This window comes from Spea bombifrons, chromosome 4 (assembly GCF_027358695.1).
Source record: "Spea bombifrons isolate aSpeBom1 chromosome 4, aSpeBom1.2.pri, whole genome shotgun sequence".
In the NCBI taxonomy this organism is placed as follows: Eukaryota; Metazoa; Chordata; class Amphibia; order Anura; family Pelobatidae; genus Spea; species Spea bombifrons.
Window position 1 is genome coordinate 59,054,362 of NC_071090.1, and position 23,674 is coordinate 59,078,035.

At 41.8% G+C, this 23,674-nt stretch overlaps 1 protein-coding gene across 1 annotated transcript in view; it reads right to left on the reverse strand.

Moving 5' to 3' along the window:
• TBC1D22A (TBC1 domain family member 22A) overlaps nt 1-21,275 on the reverse strand; it is a 237,050-nt gene extending 215,775 nt beyond the window's left edge. The window contains exons 1-2 of the mRNA XM_053463355.1: nt 21,049-21,275; nt 8,725-8,781 (exon numbers count right to left, since the gene is read on the reverse strand). Coding sequence (XP_053319330.1) covers nt 8,725-8,781; nt 21,049-21,110 — 119 coding nt within the window. The 5' untranslated portion in view covers nt 21,111-21,275. The remainder of the gene's footprint in view (nt 1-8,724; nt 8,782-21,048) is intronic.
• Nucleotides 21,276-23,674: the final 2,399 nt, after the last annotated feature.

Here is a 23,674-nt window from a genome sequence, read left to right on the forward strand (position 1 = left end):
GTCAATCCACTATTTCTGTAAAAAAAAAAAAAAAAAAAAAAAACGAAGCAGCCTATAGATCTACCTACCGTTCCTATTCCCTGACTGTATTCACAGCAGGAACGTCCTCCACACAATAATGGCTTTCCAAAGTAGTTACGATGTGTAGGAAGAAGTCGGAGGTAATGCCGCTAGTAATTATATAATGCACCACCAATGGTTTTGGATTTCCCGTCACTCACTAAAAGTGGATTTCAATAGAGAGATTGGCGAAATTAAACGCAGTGGGAGAATTGGTTTGTGCTTTTACAGGGAAAGTATAGTATCAGAAACATCTTTATGGCTTTTAAAGGGCTCAAGTGTTTTGAACGCTATACACGTTTCTATGTAATGAAAGAGTTGCTGGCGTTTACTTTTTAAGTCTTTACGAACTCAGACAGGGGAAAAAGTAAATCAGTTCAATGTATACATGTTCTACCTTCAACTTCAGCTCCACACAGTTGTAAGTTAATTGAAGTTATAAATGGATTGTCCTTACTAATTATAGTCACTATATAGTTACAATGTAAATTGTTATTTTGAAGTTTGGCAGACAGTTGTAAAAGTTCATCCAAAACACAGAGAAACAGTCTCTATCCTATTTCTCATAGAGAGTCTACCCCTCCTCAAGTACTAAGCCTCCTTCAAAAAGGAATACTAATAAGATTCAAATATAACCTTTATTCAAATAATTAAATATACTAAAACCTGTCCCCACACCTATTCACTCTAACCCAAATGCATCAATATAACCGCTAGCTATAGACAACACCCTCAAAGCATATAATGCTCGCTATTCTAAAAATCGCTATGCAAGATCGCATTCTATCCCTGTTCAAAAATGGGGTAAATTTGTCCTCTATAGCTCGTATCGGTATGTGGGAAAAACTGAAAATAAAATAAAGAAATGAAAACCCCAACCCGCGTTTTTTTTTGCACAGCAGAGCCAGTGGCTTCATCAGGGTCTATAAAACCGTGCCCTACCTATACAACAACCTTTTACAATGTGGTGTGGACAGAGTGGCCGCCCCCCTTTCCTCCTACATGGCGGAAGCCAGAAACACGCCCCCTTCATGTAATTGGTTCAGGGGGACCAGCCCACATAAACAAATTAATTATGAATGGGCCTACATAGTATTACTAAGCATCCACGTATAAGCAAGAAATAACCAATCCCTCCAAACAGCTTTGTGTTAATATATACAAATAACACCAGTAGCATTTAACCCTTAAAAGGTAACTATGAAAACCTAGTATACATTGAGATATATCATAATATTAATCCGCGCAGTGGACTAAATAATGTTTTAAGTAGCAGAAACCAGGCCCAGACCGGCCAGCTGGCACACGGGGAAATGTTTGGTGGGCCAGTGGTTGATAAGGTATTATAAATGCAGATACTGCATCGCTAGTGGAAGATCATGTTCTGTACCTCTATGGCCACTGGGCTTGAGATGCCATAGGTGAATCAGTCATTCCTAGCCCGGCCCTGGCAGAAACAAAATGTGCAATCTAGAGAAGCTGAATTGGTTTTATCTGCTTGCAAATTCATCATTTCTATGTTTAAGACACCCAAGCTCTCCACGGAGTAGGAACAGGCAGCTTAGAACAAGTTTTTTTTCTGCTATGCTTAAAAACATAACTTAAGATAAAGTAGCTTTTCAGATGAAATTACACTTTTTATTTTATAAACTCACTGAAAATTGATTTTAAAACTATATGTACATTAAAGCAAGGCAAATAAAAATGCAGAATATTCCAAATTAAAATTATTAAATTAAAATAAATTGAAGCTAGTCTTTTAATAAAAGAGGAAAGTAGAGCTGAAACAACGAATCGATAAAATCGATAATAATCGATAACGGAAATCATCGATAACGATTTCCGTTATCGATTAATCGAGTGATCAATTCGTTGTTGGAGCACTCGGCTCCTTTTACTTACCTCCGCGAGCGTTCCCCGCTTCTGCTACACGCTCTGCAGTCTCCGCCTTCTAGCTACGTGACGGATGTGACGCGTTCCGGAGGTAAGTATTCTTCATGTCTATGTGCACGGATCGCACAGAGCCACTCGCACAGAGCGAATCGCTCTGTGCGAATGGAGCCACTCGCACAGAGCGGTTCGCTCTGTGCGAGTGGCTCCACTCGCACAGAGCGGTTCGCTCTGTGCGAGTGGCTCCATTCGCACAGAGCGGTTCGCTCTGTGCGAGTGGCTCCATTCGCACAGAGCGGTTCGCTCTGTGCGAGTGGCTCCATTCGCACAGAGCGGTTCGCTCTGTGCGAGTGGCTCCATTCGCACAGAGCGGTTCGCTCTGTGCGAGTGGCTCCATTCGCACAGAGCGGTTCGCTCTGTGCGAGTGGCTCCATTCGCACAGAGCGGTTCGCTCTGTGCGAGTGGCTCCATTCGCACAGAGCGGTTCGCTCTGTGCGAGTGGCTCCATTCGCACAGAGCGAACCGCTCTGTGCGAGTGGCTCCATTCGCACAGAGCGGTTCGCTCTGTGCGAGTGGCTCCATTCGCACAGAGCGAACCGCTCTGTGCGAGTGGCTCCATTCGCACAGAGCGGTTCGTGAGTGTGGGTGCAGGGCAGAGTGGGGGTGGGGGTGCAGGGCAGAGTGGGGGTGGGGGTGCAGGGCAGAGTGGGGGTGGGGGGTGCAGGGCAGGAGACTGGGTGCAGGGCAGAGTGGGGGTGGGGATGCAGGGTGTGAGTGTGGGTGCAGAGCAGAGTGGGAGACTGGGTGCAGAGCAGAGTGGGAGACTGGGTGCAGGGCAGAGTGGGGGTGGGGATGCAGGGCAGGGTGTGAGTGTGGGTGCAGGGCAGAGTGGGTGCAGGGCAGAGTGTGAGTGTGGGGGCAGGGCAGAATGTGGGGGCAGGGCTGGGTGCAGGGCAGAGTTAGAGACTGGGTGCAGGGGCACAGTGCAAAGTGCTGGGTGCAAAGTGCCAGTGCTGGGTGCAAAGTGCCAGGGCTGGGTGCAAAGTGCTGGGTGCAAAGTGCCAGGGCTGGGTGCAAAGTGCAAAGTGCTGGTGCAAAGTGCTGAATGCTGGGTGCAAAGTGCTGGATGCAAAGTGCCAGGGCTGGGGCAAAGTGCTGGGTGCAAAGTGCTGGGTGCAAAGTGCCAGGGCTGGGTGCAAAGTGCTGGGTGCAAAGTGCTGGGTGCAAAGTGCTGGGTGCAAAGTGCAAAGTGCTGGGGCAAAGTTTCTTGAACAGTAATAGTCCACCTCTTTTCAGAATGTTTGGGGTTATTTTGTTTCATAAATATTGTGTTTGGGTTCTTGTACTTTGAAAATATTGGTTTTTTATTACATCATAACAAAATAAGAATGTTAATGTAAATTTTAAGTTGTTTTTTAACATCCAGTTCATTAAATTCTTTTAAATAAACGAAAAATTTGCATATTGTTTTTTTTATCCGATTAATCGATTAATCGAAAAAATAATCGGCCGATTAATCGATTATTAAAATAATCGTTAGTTGCAGCCCTAGAGGAAAGCAATCAATTACCATACATGGAATGTCCCAGTGCTGCTAAATAGACTCTGGCATTGAAAGAGTGTTTAAATTGAATATATTATGTATGAAAATACAAGCAATTGTATGCAGCAATAGAGAAAGGGATTTTTAAGGTACTGGATCCATTTGTGAGGTTCAGATGCAAAGCCATATGCAAATTAGTCTTTATATACATAGATAATTGATATAAAATCCCCCATGTACAGGAGAATGTAATTTACTTGGTTGCAAGAGCTTGCATTACTTCAGAAGAGCAATAAGGAATTTGGAACGTATAGAGCACATAAATGAATACAATAACCATCCCATTAACCACATTTATTTGTCCGCATACATGACTACCGAGTCATTTTAAATGTACATGTATGTGGTTTATATGTCATATAAAAGAGACACTGGAGGTTATGTATAAATAAAGCAGACAGTTCCATTGGATGATAAGGTAACTTTTCAACATTTGCACTAGAACCGCTTTCTACACATAACCCTCATAAATATCATTTATTTAGACAAGCAGGCTGTAGTCCAAATTATGATTTTATAGCAATATTGTTTTTTTTTAATGCATCATCATTTCTACAAGGAAAGGAAAAGGAAAAAAGAGAAAGGAAAGATAAGATTAAAAAAAGGACATGACCATATTATGATCTGGTTTGTACTTAATTGCAGTTTCTCTAGCAGATTTCTCACTCCCAGGAGATAAAATCACTCATGCATTCAAAGTATTATCCAACATTCTCTATCTCTTTCATAAATGATTTAATAACCATTTAAATATTAATCACTTTTTATCATACCCAGAAATATCAGGGTTTTTTTTTAACATTACAAGTATTTCATACTTAAGGTATATGTTTATTGAGATTAGTATTCCTGTTGTAAGTCTAACCAAACAGGTTAGCTTTAAAAAAGTCACAGGGCTACAAGAAGCGTGCAGATAACAGAAACGATTTAGACCCCAAGATTTCCCCATCCATCCTATGACCTGAAAGTGTTTTCCTGTATATACGAAATGCATCCTTAAAACAGCAGCGAGTACATAAAACGTAAAGACCATACATATGCTGACTTGCGTTAAGTGGATTCCGATGTAGTTGCCATTATATATGTGTTTTGTTAAGGGAAACATTCATTCTTCATACCGGTCATCTTCAGAGCAGGATGCTGCTGTAGAGCAAACTATCAATGCAGCTTAATGAAAATACCTTTTGCGCAAATGGAGAATTGAAATCCGTCGCTATTTGTGTGGTGTCCCATATTAAAATGCTCCCAAAACAAGACCTTCTAACATCAGCGGCCATGAGGTAAAATCATTTACAGGCCAGGACGCAAGAGGCCTTAAAACACTGGAAGTGCAGACAAGACCAGGACATACTTGTACGTCTTGTCCAAAAACACTCCAAGCGCACCTGCATATACCATTCAAACGAGAGCAGAAATAATTCAGTCCAGCGTTATATAATGTTCCTTCCCTGGAACCACTACATACACAGAGAAGGGGGACTGCATTTCAACTTAAAAATTATATTCATCCACAAGGGAGATCGCATAAAAGTATTTAGTGTATTTAGTGGTAATTCTGTGCAGAAAACATGTAAGAATATTAAGAATTTAAATGGGGTCACATCTTCATTCATTTAACAGGTGGGAGACCAAAAAGGTATATTATACCACAATAGCCAATAATTATTACTGCTTGATTGTTGTTTTAATGTGTTATATCTAGGGCTGCAACAACTAATCGATAAAATCGATAATAATCGATAATGAAATTCGTTGCCAACGAATTTCATTATCGATTAGTTGAATCGATTATTATCGATTATAAAATGAGGGTTTTTTCAGAGCAAACGCTCTGAAAAATACCCCTCATTATATAATCCGTTTGAGTGACTCACAGCAGCAGCTCCTACTTACCAGTCCCTCCCTGTAATCACTGTGACAACTGGCCCCGCCCCCTTCCTTCTCCCAGAAGGCCAGAACCACATGGCTGTGACACTCATCTAACTGTAAGTATAACATTAATATTTGGGCTACTGAAAGTTAGGGGAGGTGAGGGTTAATTTAGGGGCAGTTATGGTTAATGGGGTGTTTAGGGTTAATTTAGGGGCAGTTATGGTTAATGGGGTGTTTAGGGGCAGCTATGGTTAATGGGGTGTTTAGGGGCAGTTATGGTTAATGGGGTGTTTAGGGTTAATTTAGGGCAGCTATGGTTAATGGGGTGTTTAGGATTAATTTAGGAGCAGCTGCGGTTAATGGGGTGTTTGGGGTTAATTTAGGGGATGCTGTGGTTACTGGGGTGTTTAGGGTTAATTTAATAATGAGGACTGAGGGTTAATTTGATTAATTTAATAGTTAACTTAAGGTGCAGTTAGATATAAAGGGGGGCAGACTAAGGGGAATCTAAATCCTGGGGGCAGTGAAGATTAACCCAGTACTTATTTATAAAAGTATGGTGTCAGTGTGCTGTGAACAGGCCTGTGACTCTATGAGGGGACTATGAGATATCTGGGGGGGGTATAAGGCATATCTGGGGAGGATGGAGTGACATATCTGGGGGTATAAGGCATATACGGTATATAAGGCATATGTGGGGAGGGCAGCGTGGCATGTCTGGGGAGGATGGAGTGGTGTATCAGGGGGTATAAGGCATATCAGGCAGCGTGGCATATGTGGGAGGCAGCGTGGCATATGTGGGAGGCAGCTTGGCATGTCTGGGAGGCAGCGTGGCATGTCTGGGAGGCAGCGTGGCATGTCTGGGAGGCAGCGTGGCATGTCTGGGAGGCAGCGTGGCATGTCTGGGAGGCAGCGTGGCATGTCTGGCATATGTGGGAGGCAGCGTGGCATATGTGGGGAGGCAGCCTGGCATATGTGGGAGGGAGCGTGGCAAGCCTGGGCTCAAATGTGCATAAATTGGGGGGGCTGGTTGGGAAATAAAGACAAGAAATGCATTTTATCAAAGTTTTTTTTTTATTCTGCTGTTTGTATTTAACATCATTTATTTATTAAATTATTTCAAATAAATGAAAAATGTACATTCATTTTTTTTATCCGATTAAATCGATGAATCGAAAAAATAATCGGCCAACTAATCGATTATGAAAATAATCGTTAGTTGCAGCCCTAGTTATATCCCAGATTCTCCTTCTGGCTGTATGTTGAGCCCAGAAAGGACACCCCACTGTTGATTCTGCCATCCTGTATCCAAGCATAGGAGATATATTCATTTAGATCCATACTAGTCCACAGTCAGGGCCGGCCGAAGACTTAACGCCGCCTGGTGCGAAGTTTAAAACGCCGCCCCCATTTTAAACTTCGCCGACGCCATACGACCCCCCCCCCCCGGTACTTACCTTTAAACAGTCTCCCTGCTCTGCCACGGTGCCGGCTTGTAATGCTGAGCGCCGGAAATTGACGTCACTTCCGGCGCTCTGCATTACAAGCCGGCACCGGGACCGAACAGGGAGACTCGCCGCAGAGGAGAGAGAGAGGGGCGCCGAGCGGGTAAGCGAAAACCACTCGTTGCCCCTCTCTCTCTCTCTCCTCCGCTACAAAAAATAAAAATAAATAAAAAAACGCTTGGGGCGGCAAAGTGCCGCCCCTTCTAAAGTGCCGCCTGGGGCAATTGCCCCAGTCTGCCCCATTGTAGGGCCGGCCCTGTCCACAGTTTACAATTATGAAAAGCAAGTTAATGGGGAAAATGACAAGCCTCGGCTGCAGAACGTCAGAATAATTCACGTGTGACAGAGGATCACAATTGCACAAAGCAAGAAAAACTGACGGAAAGCCAGCCTTTCTAAAATGCATGACATTTACAAATGTACCAGCAACACGCTAGAAAACTGGCGTTTTAGAAAGGAACTGATTCTTTGCAAAAATATCCAGTTTAATAATCTGAGATACCATGGTCATTGTGTATTTCCATGCAAATAATAGCCTCCACAGAATATGAATGTTTTCCACATAAGGTGAACTTAAATCCCTGAAAAAAGAACAAATAAAGTCTAGCTGTGTGATTATGTATAATAATAACACAATGTCACCTAGTTGTTAGGCATATGGTGAATGCATCAAGTGTCTCTACACAGAGGAGGAAAGTGCACTTATTCCTTTCTAAGCATAATTTGTGAAATGATGCACCGAGTATGCTGACTGAATGGAAAACAAAAACACAAAAAAGAGAAAACAGCAAAAATGTAACTGGCTTAAGTGAAAATAGCTGAGTTTTTAGAAGGCACACTATGGGAAATCCAAGTCAAGGACATGTTAAAAATCCTCAAGGAAACTATTTTCGTTTATACAGGACATTGCATTATTAAGTTTAATGCAAAAGAAATGTATCTTGTTAACACACGGTTAACTTTCCTCCATTTGCACACCTAGGCAGTGTGCCAGTTAATATGAAACACTGATTTTTTCCGACCAGATGCAAATGACACAAAAATAAACCAGGCTCACCAAAAACAGTATGTTTTTACAAACCAAATTCACTAACATTAGCAAAATGAATGCTATATTTAACACTTTGAGTAGTAGTTGGCCAAGCAGATCTTGGAAGCCAACAGCATACACACAAAAAATAAAGCCCAAGAGCATAATGGAATAAAACACTTCCCATAGCACAGTTGGGCTGCCAGTCCTGCTTACCCCTGCTTGACGTCTCATGTTTAAATATTCACACATTCTTATACTTGTGGAAAGGTGCATTTCATTCCTAGATAATGTTTTAATTGATTATGACGTATAACTCATCTGAATGGGATGTGTGTTATCTACCACAGAGGATGGTTATCTACTACAAAGCATACGCTTATTTCTAACAATTACTGGCCAAGCTGGAAGATAATTAATTTACCTTGGATGTTTTTTTTTGTTTGCTTTAATCTCCTCATTCTTTCTATGACTCGAAAGAATAAGCACAAGTAGGGCCTTACTTGGAGGTGGTCATTAAAATGCTTTTTGAAGTACACCAGAGAGTGAACTGACCATCAGGACTATAACACAGTCTTTATTACTAAATTCTCATGTTATGATGTACATCAAAAACAGAGCCGCAGCTTTCCATAGCAGTCTTAAAAGAATGTGCACAAACAGGTCAACTGCCCGTGAAACCTAGAAAACAGAAGTAAAGCTCTTGTACATAGTTTTATCTTTATAAAATGCAAGATGAAAGGATCAGGAAAGACTTTACTTACGTTCCATGAACCATTGGATCAAAAGGAGGATGCTGAGCTCCATACACATGTTGAATGCTGATGAGGGGGGAAAAAAGAAATGTTTTAGAATAAAAGGTTTTACCATTTCAAAAGAACAAATACATCAATCATATTGCAAAAAATCTAAACTTTAAACTTTTTTAAAAGCAGTCATTGATTACACCCCTAAGGAAAGGTAGATCATATTCCTAAAATATATTCCAGTCTTAAAATATGAACTATGAAGAACTTTAGGAAATACCATACTCTGCTTTAATGACCACTATATTAATGTAAAGGCATCTAGTATAGACATTTTTATATTGTTCTGCAAAACTTTAACACAGCTGAACAGCAGCAGGTGGTAAAAACTTGCACAGCTCATTATAACCCTGTTCTGAACGCACCTTCCTTCTCCTCATTCAAACCCTTTAATCAGGCCCAAAAACAGATTCAAAATATAAAAGAATGAGAACTTAACAAGGAAAAATACCAGCCGCACAGTTTCTGAGACAAGCGGTTAAGATCTTGGCTCCCACAGAAATAAATGTATGGTGAGATTCTGGAGTATTGTAACATGAAGGATTTGGAAATGATATATTTACACACCCATACATTTTAATAAAGGCTGATATTCCTCAGTACTTCAGAGTGGAACATTAAAGGGTGTATCTAGCACTATTCCTTTATGTCATGTGCCACAAACGCCTCTCTGCTTTGCTTTTTCTTTAGTGCTTCCTTTACTTTGCGAAAAATAAAATAAACACCTTAACAGCAAGCTTCAGAGCAAATCAATCTCCAATCCACCCCAATTGTTTTATCCTTTAAAGTACAGCTTTTATATGCTACAAACATCGACAGGTGGTACATGGTCATCATTTCTTTTGAATGCCAATTGACCGCCATGTTTACTCTCTCCTGTGGAACCCTCATCCAGCCAGCTTCTCTACAAGCAGTAGCGAAGTAGATCGATGAATCTATAAATTCCTGGCAAAGACTCCCACCATCCTGAGACTTCTACTCTAAGGCTTACGATTCCATTTCCAAATTCCCTTTGTTCTAACCTCCCTGTCATTTCTTTTGGTAATTAACCATTCTAAAAATATATGCACTCCTCTCTCCTATATCAGTATATCCAAAATATCCAATACTAAAATATTGTACATTCAATATAAAAAAAAACTTTCTATCCTCCAAGCTCTAAACTACTAAAATTCAGAAATGGTTCTACATGCTTCAAGCAAAAACCTAGCGTTTCTTACCAAATCCAGGATAATGGCCTACACAAGACACACTTAAACTGCAATTTGTTTGCTATTCATTCTGTAAAGGTTTTCTGTTACCGATTATTTAAATTATTCATTTAAAACAAACTTTAAATTTACAGAGGCCAAGAGGGATAATTTACCAAAGCAGACAAAATAAAGTTCCAATTCACTGAACCCAACAATGTACCTTTAAAATCAATACTGTAATATACGATTACGTGGCTCTCTGCAGAGCACCTGAACAGTTTGAAGCCCTGTTACCCAGAAGAGGAGGCTACGCTGACTCAACGGTCATATGCATTCAACACGCACACCGAGAAAAGGCATTCACGATGAGATCCTGGTGTGGAAATTTGCATGCACACAAACAATTTGCTTTTAATTCTATTCATATGAAAAAAAAACAGACAAAAAAACACCGGATTCTGAGTAATAGAAGTGAAAACACAGAGTACAAAACATTTCAAACGTCAGAACAGTCAAAATTTATACACGTAGTTATTCGAAAAATCATTTCTTTTTTTTTTCTTTTAACTTTCTCAGCAATGATGTGGCATGCTTTATTAGGTGACCACACTGGCATTCAAGAATCATGTTCTGTAGCCCGAGCAGTGGTGGTTTTTTTTCTCATCATGTAGGTAGGATCCTAACATCTAAATTGAGCTACAGACAGCATTACTATCCCGTTACTTTACATAACCTAAATGCTGCTGCTGCTAGACTTATCCTTCTAAGTGCTCACTCCCTTGTTTATAACACAAAGAGTTAATACAAACCAGATCCCAAACGCAACTTTTCTTATTACACTAAAGACTCACAGTCACAGATCCTACTCCATTCCTTCTTGCACACTTTGCAAAGGTTTTCTTTCCGCTCAGTTTTCCAATTCCTATGATTGTAACCCGTAAAAAATCTGAACCGAATGTTCTCGGTTTGCCTCAGTTATTCAAATGGAGGGTTTAATATCTTTTTAGTTCTTTAAGAAGTAACTAATAATAAAATATCCTTTCCATTTAAGCATGGAGCAAATATAGAATATACACTCACTGGCCACTTTATTAGGTACAACTTGCTAGTACCGGGTTGGACCTTCAGAACTGCCTTCATTTTTTGTGGCATACTTTCTACAAGGTGCTGGAAACATTCCTCAGAGATCTGGTGACTGTGGAGGCCATTGGAGTACCGTGAACTCATTGTCATGTTCAAGAAACCAGTTTGAGATGATGTGAGGTTTGTGACACGGTCCATTATCCTGCTGAAAGTAGCCATCAGAAGATGGGTACACTGTGGTCATAAAGGGATGGACATGGTCAGGTAGGCTGTTGCATTTAAAGGATGCTCAATTGTACAAAGGAGCCCAAAGTCTGCCGAAAAAAATGTCCTCCACACCATTACACCACCACCAGCCTGGACCATTGATATAAAGCAGGATGAATCCATCCTTTCATGTTGTCTACATCAAAGTCTGACCCTGCCATCCGAATGTTGCAGCTGGAATCGAGACTCATCAGGCCAGGCAATGTTCTTCCAGTCTTCCATGGTCCAATTTTGGTGAGCCTGTGTGAATTGTAGCCTCAGTTTCCTGTACGTAGATGGCAGGAGTGGCACCCGGTGTGGTCTTCTGCTGCTGTAGCCCATCTACTTCAAGGTTCGGTGTGTCGCGCATTCAAAGATGGTATTCTGCATACCTTGGTTGTAACAAAGTTATTTAAGTTACTGTTGCCTTTCTGTCATATCGAACCAGTCTGCCCATTCTCCTCTGACATCAACAAGGTATTTCGTCCACACAACGTTCACTGGATATTTTCTCTTTTTCAGACCAGTAGATCAGCAGTTTCTGAAACACTCAGACCAGGACGTCTGGCACCAACAACCATGCCACGTTCAAAGTCACTTAAATCCCCATTCTAATGCTCGGTTTAAATTTTAGCAAGTTGTCTTGACCAAGTCCGCATGCCTAAATGCTCTGAGTTGCTGCCATGTGATTGGCTGATTAACTATTTCTGTTAACAAGCAATTGAACGGGTGTACCTAATAAAGTGGCCAGTGAGTGTATAACTATGTATCGGTAAGAGCAAGGGAAATTGGTCTGGTTACCTTTAAATGCTGTCCCAAGCCCTCTGATGAATAGACTACAGCTTCTCAAGTGTTTGATTTCTGAACTATAATCAATGAAAATTGCAATAATGTTTAACAAGTATTTTGAGTTGAACCAATGAATGTAATGATTATGGAGTGAGCAGAGGTTTGTGCTAAAAAGGGGTTGTTAGAATGCAAAAAGAATGTGCATAGCATTGTGAAGCACATTCATATGTACAAGTCAAGTGTATCAAAAAACTAGAATCATACTCTTTGCACCTTGGAATTCCTCTTTCACGCATACAGATTGCCGCATGAGCTTCTCAAGTTTTAGAACAGACTTTCTGAATGTTACATGAAAGAACCGTTATGGACACAGCAGGGTGTAAATGTAAACTCACATCTATGGATTTATTTTGTGTATTTGTTTCTCATAAACAAGCATGCGGTCGAGGCTTTTCACTGGAACTAGCCGAGCTAATAAATGAAGTGCTAGGGATCATTTAAATTCCACGGCTTAAAGCCACAAAACCACCAAGAGATTTTTCATCCCATGACCCCACATTGAAAGCCGTTTTTATTCTGTTAGATTTGCGGAATCAAGGAAGGGAAGGACTCCCTGCTACCCGCACAACTTAAGCTTCCTCTTAAGCAAGTGAAAAAAGCAGAGACCTGCTGAGGGATTTGATATCTGAATTGTATTATTCATGGCATGGTTTTTTGCCCATGAATAATAACATCGCGAACTCCAAGAGATTATAAAGGAAATGGAAATAAACCTTTTATAAGATCGTTAAAGTGTTATGCATTTCGCAATCCAAGAATTTGAAGGAGGAAAGTTTTTAGGGATATTTGTATTTTTCTTGCTTTGTCACAAAGTTTAGCTAAAAATCATGCATATTTTTCCCTTTAGTGCGTTATTCATGTGTAAAGCAGATACGATTTCTTCAATGAAAGGGCTCGGTGAAGATATGCAAAAATGTATGTATGTTTGTTTGTTTTACTGGTTATATTCTACACCAGGGCTTGTATAGTGTTGTCATATGATGGTGCGCATTCCTCCCCAACTAGTGCAAAGGTGACTCTGAAATGCAATATAGTGTGTGTGTGTATAACTTGATTATATACAGTATATATATATATATCCCTATTACAAATAACAGATTAGAAACATATAAGAAGAGGTTACTCACACACATGGAAGTCTTGCCCACATGCATATGAAGTACTGAAGTGGGTTACCAAACACACACACACACACACACACACACACACACAGTGGCTTTACATTTCAGCATCAGAGGTTAACTACACACCAGGGCAGACTTTAAAGGTAGAGGGGCAGACTAAATGGGCCAAATGGTTCTTACCTGACCTAAAATTCTAAGGACACCTATCACATTGCATCATTTTAACTCTTGAGGAAAACACGTTAATTAATAGAACTGTAAAAGTTATTTTTCCCTGCAATTTACTGTTATTTTTCCCACTTTTGGTAAGGTGACCTTGCGAATGGTTCTATTTATACTGCAGAGCCAGTCATGCATTTTCCAACTGTATTTTGATTTCTAACTTGCAAAGCTTTTTAGCTATTCTGATGTATCCTGAATACTGCGTTTTGAAACTGGAGGTGGTTTACAGTTTAAAACTACTCAATTATGTTGTTAAAGTGAAACATCTTTCACAGGAACTAAGATGCCCCAAAAGACAAGCATTAGACACATGGGGGCGGCAGGGAAGTCATAAAAAATAAAAATAAAAAAACGTCCCAACATGAATCGCTGCCATGTACTGCGAGCAAAGGTACACAGTGCTGGCTGTGATGTGGATCCCTCTCCTGCAGAAGGGGAATATACAGACTGCATTTCCTGCATACGTGGCACATTAAGTCCCTAGAGATGTAAAATGTCCGGAAATCTTGAAGCTACAGAAAAAAAAGTTTCTGTAAAAAGTGATTTTTTGGATTTTTTTGTTTTAAAAAAAATGCAGAGTATAGGAGTTCCTAAAGTAGTTACTCTGGGAACATGAAATGCTGCATATATCAAAGTATTATGCACGAAGGGACCTTCTGGGAGTTCTTATTTTGAATGGGCGCTGCCTTCTTGTTAGGGGCAGCATGTCTCTGAGAAGCGATCAAACGGGACCCCTGACTTTTTTTTGTGTGTTGACAAATTCCTCTATATCAAGGCGCTTCAGCAACACCGGCTCCTAGGAGCGATCGTACGGGGCCCCTTTTTTTGATGTTGCTGGATGCCTCGATGTCTGCCTATCTAGAATGCTTGTTTTTTGTTTTTTTTTAGTTTCTTGCTGTAAAGCCAAAACCCATTTGGAAACACAAAGCAATATAATGATTATCACATACTGCACAGCTTCAAATATTTCATGAAATGAAGGCACATTTTTTGAGTGCAACTGAAGGTTGCTTTTTATATTCACGTGATGCACTATACTAATAAATTAAAATAATAAATGAACGTAATTCATAAATCTAAATACATGCTCACATTTCTCAATATTTATCAGCCATAAAACAATGTGCTGCACTTAATTAAAGATTTACCAAAAGCACTAGAAACAAGACCTGATTTTCTAATGTATTTAACTTCATTTGCATGGCCTGTATTTTGGGTCAGTTAGACATTTCACTGCTTGAAGATACTACCAGAATTTTTCAGTCCAACTCAGCTCATTCAGTCTTTGATGCTGTACTACATTCAGGATACCCCTAGGCTATTTTGCAAAGGGAAACAAAATTAGTACAAAAAATATTTGAAATTAGCAAAATTAGCTGCTGTCTTACTATTTCCAAAATGCTTGAATGCCAAAAAGGACCTATGTCCTGAAGAAACATCCCTGCTCTGCACTGCACATAGGTACACCCCTCACATTTTTGTAAATATATTATATCTTTTCATGTGACAACACTGAAGAAATGACACTCTGCTACAATGTGACGTGATGAGTGTACAGCCTGTATAACAGTGTAAATTTTAGGGCTGCAACTAACGATTATTTTAATAATCGATTAGTTGGCCGATTATTTTTTCGATTAATCGATTAATCGGATAAAAAAAACAATATGCAAATTTTTCGTTTATTTAAAAGAATTTAATGAACTGGATGTTAAAAAACAACTTAAAATTTACATTAACATTCTTATTTTGTTATGATGTAATAAAAAACAATATTTTCAAAGTACAAGAACCCAAACACAATATTTATGAAACAAAATAACCCCAAACATTCTGAAAAGAGGTGGACTATTACTGTTCAAGAAACTTTGCCCCAGCACTTTGCACTTTGCACCCAGCACTTTGCACTCAGCACTTTGCACCCAGCACTTTGCACCCAGCCCTGGCACTTTGCACCCAGCACTTTGCACCCAGCACTTTGCACCCAGCCCTGGCACTTTGCATCCAGCACTTTGCACCCAGCATTCAGCACTTTGCACCAGCACTTTGCACTTTGCACCCAGCCCTGGCACTTTGCACCCAGCACTTTGTACCCAGCACTCAGCACCCAGCACTTTGCCCCAGCCCTGGCACTTTGCATCCAGCACTTTGCACCCAGCACTTTGCACCAGCACTTTGCACTTTGCACCCAGCACTTTGTACCCAGCACTCAGCACTTTGCGCCCAGCACTTTGCATCCAGCACTTTGCACCCAGCATTCAGCACTTTGCACCAGCACTTTGCACTTTGCACCCAGCCCTGGCACTTTGCACCCAGCACTTTGTACCCAGCACTTTGCCCCAGCCCTGGCACTTTGCATCCAGCACTTTGCACCCAGCACTTTGCACCAGCACTTTGCACTTTGCACCCAGCACTTTGTACCCAGCACTCAGCACTTTGCGCCCAGCACTTTGCCCCAGCCCTGGCACTTTGCACCCAGCACTTTGCACCCAGCCCTGGCACTTTACACCCAGCACTTTGCACCCAGCCCTGGCACTTTGCACCCAGCACTGGCACTTTGCACCCAGCACTTTGCACTGTGCCCCTGCACCCAGTCTCCAACTCTGCCCTGCACCCAGCCCTGCCCCCACATTCTGCCCTGCCCCCACACTCACACTCTGCCCTGCACCCACTCTGCCCTGCACCCACTCTCACACCCTGCCCTGCATCCCCACCCCCACTCTGCCCTGCACCCAGTCTCCCACTCTGCTCTGCACCCACACTCACACCCTGCATCCCCACCCCCACTCTGCCCTGCACCCAGTCTCCTGCCCTGCACCCCCCACCCCCACTCTGCCCTGCACCCCCACCCCCACTCTGCCCTGCACCCCCACCCCCACTCTGCCCTGCACCCACACTCACGAACCGCTCTGTGCGAATGGAGCCACTCGCACAGAGCGAACCGCTCTGTGCGAATGGAGCCACTCGCACAGAGCGAACCGCTCTGTGCGAATGGAGCCACTCGCACAGAGCGAACCGCTCTGTGCGAATGGAGCCACTCGCACAGAGCGAACCGCTCTGTGCGAGTGGAGCCACTCGCACAGAGCGATTCGCTCTGTGCGAGTGGCTCCATTCGCACAGAGCGATTCGCTCTGTGCGAGTGGCTCTGTGCGATCCGTGCACATAGACATGAAGAATACTTACCTCCGGAACGCGTCACATCCGTCACGTAGCTAAAAGAAGGCGGAGACTGCAGAGCGTGTAGCAGAAGCGGGGAACGCTCGCGGAGGTAAGTAAAAGGAGCCTAGTGCTCCAACAACGAATCGATCACTCGATTAATCGATAACGGAAATCGTCGACAACGATTTCCGTTATCGATTATTATCGATTTTATCGATTCGTTGTTTCAGCTCTAGTAAATTTACTGTCCCCTCAAAATAACTCAAAACACAGCCATTAATGTCTAAACCTTGGCAACAAAAGTGAGTACACCCCTAAAGTGGAAATGTCCAAGGTGGGCCTAAAGTGTCAATATTTTGTGTGGCCACCCCCACCCTCTTGGGCATGGAGTTCACCAGAGCTTCACAGGTTGCCACTGGAGTCCTCTTCCACTCCTCCATGACGACATTACGGAGCCAGTGAATCTTAGAGACCTTGCACTACCCCACCTTCTGTTTGAGGATACACCACAGATGCTCAATACGGTTTAGGTCTGGAGACATACTTGGCCAGTCCATCACCTTTACCCTCAGCTTCTTTAGCAAGGCAGTGGTCGTCTTAGAGGTGTGTTTGGGGTCGTTATCATGTTGGAATACAGCCCTGTGGCCCAGTCTCTGAAGGGAGGGGATCATGCTGTGCTTCACTAAGTCATGGAACATGTTGGCACTCATGGTTCCCTCAACGAACTGTAGCTCCCCAGTGCCGGCAGCACTCATGCAGGCCCAGACCATCACATTCCCACCACCATGCTTGACTGTAGGCAAGACACACGTTGTACTCCTCACCTGGTTGCCGCCACACACACTTGACACTATCTGAACCAAATAACTATCTTGATCTCATCAGACCACAGTACATGGTTCCGGTAACCCATGTCCTTAGTCTGCGTGTCTTCAGCAAATCATTTGCGGGCTTTCTTGTGCATCATCTTTAGAAGAGGCTCCCTTCTGGGCCAACAGCCATGCAGACCAATTTGATGCAGTGTACAGTATATGGTCTGAGCACTGACAGGCTGACCCCCCACCCCACCCCTTCAACCTCTGCAACAATGCTGGCAGCACTCATACGTCTATTTCCCAAAGACAACCTCTGGATATGACGCTGAGCACGTGGACTCAACTTCTTCGACCATGGTGAGGCCTATTCTGAGTGGAACCTGTCCTGTGAAACCGCTGGTCTTGCCCACCGTGCTGCAGCTCAGTTTCAGGGTCTTGGCAATCTTATTATAGTCAAGGCCATCTTTATGTAGAGCAACAATTCTTTTTTTCAGATCCTCAGAGAGTTCTTTACCATGAGGTGCCATGTTGAACTTCCAATGACCAGTATGAGAGAGTGTGAGAGCGATAACACCAAATTTAACACACCTGCTCCCCATTCACACCTGAGACCTTGTAACACTAACAAGCCACATGACACCGGGGAGGGGAAATGGCTAATTGGGCCCAAATTGGACATTTGGACTTTAGGGTGTACTCACTTTTGTTGCCAAGGTTTAGACAATGTGGGTTGAGTTATTTTGAGGGGACAGCAAATTTACACTGTTACACAGGCTGTACACTCACTACTTTACACTGTAGCAGAGCGTCATTTCTTCAGTGTTGTCACATGAAAAGATATAATAAAATATTTACAGAAATGTGAGGCGTGTACGCACTTTTGTGAGATACTGTAGTTCTGAAATGTAAACATTGTTTTATTTATCAGCATTTATTTTGAAGTGTACAGTTCTTTTCATAAGGCATTTCTGATCCTTGGGAAATGTTCTTATGGTGTTGCTGCGGGCGTGCTGATACAAACAGAATAATGTCTTTGTTACAGTATAACCAGACTACCTGCATAACATATATGAGTTTTTGAGAGCACTTATAAAATATCTAATCTTTTCATCTAAATATTGTACACTAAAGTATAAATCAAAAGACACTGCTTGCTGTAACATGCATAAATAGTAATCTGTTCAGCACTGATTCATCTAACAAGAAGGTATGGTGTACAGACATCACATGCAATTAAGCACCTATGACTGGTACCAAGTCGGGTTGATAGATAATTGTAGTTACCCTCTTATTAATCACATAAGACTGAGTCTCATAAACTCAGTTTCTTGATAAGGCTGTGTAGATGAATCTGGGAGCCAGCTTGATATTTTTAGGAGCTAGAAAGTGGTATAGCCAAACACATCTATATAAAATGCCACAAAACATTAGGACCCACGCCGAAAACTATAGGAACCATTGCTACCTGCCTTCTAGGATTTGCCAAGACCCAGGATGAACATCACATACAATACGATATCTGTCACCTATTTAAGCATTTAAGCAGTTTCACTTGCAGTTTCACTTTCAGTTTCAGCGGCTACAGAAGCATTATGGGAACTTAACCTGAAGAAAAGTGTCCGGCGGGCAATCTAGTTATAATATGCACGCTTTAGTGTTTACTCGTAACAGCTTCACATTAAAAGGAGCATGCCAGCTATGTTTTCATGTTACTGTACACCAAATATACAAATAAACAATGAGAGAGCATGCAAACCGACTCATTATTGCATTATACTGCATGCAAATAGGTGCAGGTATTCTTTAGTTATTTTTCTGTTTCATTCGTCCTCCCCAGCAGCCCCTACAGAAAGCAGGGAGCACAGCATAGTATGTTTCTTGCACATGCTTAGAAGAGCTCCCATTGAATTCACTGAGAGGAGCAGCAGCCAATCACACGTCACAATCTACCTGCATAAAGGCAATAAGCTGTTTTAAAGTTTTCAACGTGTGATACAGAGCACGTCCAAGCAGTTTACATGCCAACGCTTCCTGGTTTCAGTAGACACACCAAGAAGTCTCATTTTCCAATAACTAATAAATGCATGCTTCGTTTTGGACCAAAAAGCACCCCATCATGCATTGAAAATCAAATTACAATTTAGGGGACTAGACAGTTCCTTTACTTAGAACCTTATTCAAGGTTATCTGTTTAATGAGTAAGAAAAACAGAGGCTTCCCTACATACAATACAAAGGATCATCACAACAGCTTAGCATTTACAGACAAAAATAACAAAATCGCCAGTGTACAAGGTTTGTATAGAGTCTTTTGAAAACACCGTATTGGAATTAATTATTCATTTATTGCTACATCAGTACCTACAGCAAACAAGGAAAACAACGCTCACCTCTTGATCAATCCATGGGCCCAAGGTGTAGCCAACAGGCAGCTATCCAGATCACACTTAACAGCTTGAACTATAGCCAAAAAAGAATTGGCCAGAGATCACACTTTTCTTTAGTTTCCTTCTCGATTAAATATAAGGTCTACATTGTGCCAATACTTATTCCGGCATAAAGGCACTGGATCCCTCTCCTTATCTCCAATGCATACGTGATATAGTACCTCATCAACAACAATATCCTCAAGGCTCCACATAGTGAAGCAGTACAGGAAGGAACGCTCCTTCACAACAGAAGAATACAGGGCAAACATTAAATTCTATTGTTTCAGCTCCCGTTTCTAAAAACCACAAGCCCATATAACACCACTCTTCAAATGTGCTGGCTTACCAACGTTAGACATTAACGTTAAATAATTTGTTTAACCCTAAATCCAATTAGGCAAGTCAATTCCTCACAACATGTCATACAAGATGGACTGATTTACAAAAAAGCCTGCTGTCTCCTTTTTTTATTTAAAGTGATGCCTTATGCAGACGTCCAAGCTACTGCTATAATATGACAAACTATATTGGGAAACCATCGCTCAAAAAACCCGGCATTGTAAATAACAGGTTACTTGGTCCAATCAATACCAATATTCACGCATCTGAATAACTGCAATGGTGCTGCATTTACAGCACGTCTTATTCTATAGTTTGCAGACCCCAAGTGCTGAGTGACAACACAACCACACACCCTGACACCCTAACACCCTACCTGGTACCCGAATCTCTGAGAAACAATATACTGAACTCTATCATTCAGCCTCAGCTACCCAGACACACAAATAAGGTAAATGCTGCCATATTGAGAGGGGATTCTCAGCCCTAAATATCCCCAATTGGCACTGCACACACTTATATGTAGTAAAGCTATAAAGGATCTCGGCACACTAGCCGAGAACGTCATTTCACTTTGTGCTGTCATGTCACATAGACTCTCCAATGATGCCTCCATTGAAATGGCTTTAATTCAGCACCGTATACATGTTTATTGATACTTGGGCTGCATTTAATTCCAGAGGTCTTCAACCCGCGCCCACTCCGCCCAATGCAAATCCCCACAGCATAGAGGTTATGTGTAAACCAGTGTATTAGTGAAACTTTGCAATTCCTCCTCGCAGGCTCTGCAGCTACCTATGGCAGTATATGCAAAGGTGACGCACCTCCCCGGTACTTTAGACACGTTTCTCCTCCAGAACTGCTTCCTTGCTGCGTCGTGCGACATTCCTCCTAAGCATCACCGGTCCCCTGGAGGACCCGACAAATGGAGATCAATTGGCTTATTTAGCCGACAATCCTTTCCTCTTTACCACTGGAAGCAGCCATATTGCATCCATGCAAAAAGCATTGCCGCCATTGGACACTACGACAGCTTGAGGGAGGCTGCCCAATCAGAAGTGCTGATACTAGGCAGCGCGGAAGTCAACAAACTTTTGCCAGCAATCTAGGTCTGGTTACTGACGCTGTGACGTGCAGCTTCCCGAGCTGTCACAAGCTGCTTGGTGAAACGTATTTCCGCTCAATTTTTGTCGCCATTGCGGAGATGCGCTGCCATATTGTTGGTTACCAGAACTGAACGGGACATTTACGAACTGAAGCTAACGTTCTCGATACGGAAACCAAACGTGGAATATAAACTAGAATCGGTGCTGATCAATTGTCTCCCTGCCAGTCTAACAGTGCGTGTGCATCACCTCTCCTTAACCTAATCCCACAAAGGCTGCTAAACCGGCATAGAGATGACAGGCAGGGATCATAGGATCACTTATTTTTTATGAAAGACAGACATACAGTATATATAAATAATCTAGATAGATATTAAATATATATTTATACATTCATTTTTATTACATATAGACCCAGTGTCTTCATCCTTATTTTTCATTAGAAAATAACTTTAAAGGTTTTAAGATTCTTTTTCTCATGATTTAAGGAATGATATAAATAAAACATTCTTGTACAGAGCTTCAGAATCTGATGGTGCTATATAAAACAATAAATAATATTAATGTATTATTTTTAATTCCATGGACCCCAGTGGTTGTTAGAGTGTGTGCATTAAAGGGACACTGCAGCTATTATATGCACTTTAATGCATATGACAGGTGTGCCAGTGGTGTCCCCTTTCCAAATGTTCCCATCTAGCCATTTTCTTCCTAGACCAAAGACTAAGGGGGCCAGATCTTCTAGGGTCCGCCTCTTAGGGGCAATTGTGGTCAAAAGGTTCAGCCCACCCCTTCCAACAAAAAAACATCTTGGAGGATCTGGTCTGCAGCTTCTACATTAGCTTTTTACAGAATGCATATTAATTTACAGTGCATTCTTCTTTACAAGGGCTGGCAGGGAATATGATAGCTCCCTCTTTCCCAAGAGCTCGGAACAGTTGCTGGATATGTGTTGTGTATCACAGCGTTGTACATCACTAAAAGCATTCCTAGGAACTCTCCGGGAGAAGCACCGATTCTCCGGGTCAACACCCGAAACCTCCAGTTCGTGGGAGCAGGCCCCACACCCCGCCCATTTTGCCCTTTTAAATGGGGGTGTTTCCCCGCGATGTCAACGGGAATGCCCACCGATGTCAGTGGTCAGTCCTGGCCGTGTCTAACAAGGGTAGGCTCCACGTAGCCGAAGCCCAGAAGCTCCCAAGTATGACTACAAGTCACGAATGTCTATTGACAAGGAAAAAGGAATGTATATCTTAAATTGTGTAAAATAAATGATGTAGTTTATGCCATACACGCTAGCTATCATTAGCTGTACTCAGGCAGTTAGAGACAAGTTTAGAATTTTTTGCTGAGAGTGGTGGAGGCATTGAACAACATTTCATAAATGGTGTTATCATAAATGCTGTTGCTGTATTTGTATCTGCAAACCCCTAATACACAGTCCATAAAGAGAATTACAAGCTTCACTTTATTAGTAAATCATTATATACAATTTGGAGTATATTTTTTACTTTAGTGTAGCAAGCTTAAGGAAAACAGAGGTGCGGACATATCTTAGCTGTCAAGCTATATTTACTTCCTTGAAGACTTTGTGATCTGTTCACAAATTGGTTCCTGAACAATCCTTCATGCCATGCAGCGCACAGCAACAAACAAAAGAATGCATCTAGGTGGTTGATGAAAAGGCTGGAAATATCACATACTCTTACTTATCGGAAGTGCCTTTCACATTGTCAGTTGCCTCTTCAGGGGCTTTGATCTCACAGACTGCTGGAGTCCCACCTGAAGTGAGAATTCTCCCTTACTCCCATTTCCACCATCTGACAACTACTAACAATGGAGACATTTTATGAAGGACACAGAAATATAAAACAAAGACAGCTAGTCCTTTGTTCAATTTATCTAATATTTTTTTGTGCGTTTGAGCGCTAGCTGAGATTTTGACATTTTCCTAATTTTTACAGATAAAAGGAAAAGCATAGCCAAAATATATCTTCCTTCTTTGTGGCAGTATGTTTCAGTATTCTTTTTCATAGGAGACACATAGGTGACATATAGGAGACAAAGAATAATTTAAAGGGGAATTCCCAAAAGTATTTTTTGTTAAATAAAGCAGAAGAGCAGAAAAACCTATATAAAGTTTTCATGAATTTCCTTAGTTCTCCCCCCCCCAGTGTAATTGACATGCAGTAGATCCAGTGTTTGCTACAATTGTGTGTCAGCAAACTAGCCAGAAATCAGACACTAAAGGTGATACTAACCTGAGCTTATACAGTACATAGAAGTGTCCAAAAAATGTAGGCAGGTGTGAAAATGCTCTAAAGTAGGAATTATTTAAAAAATA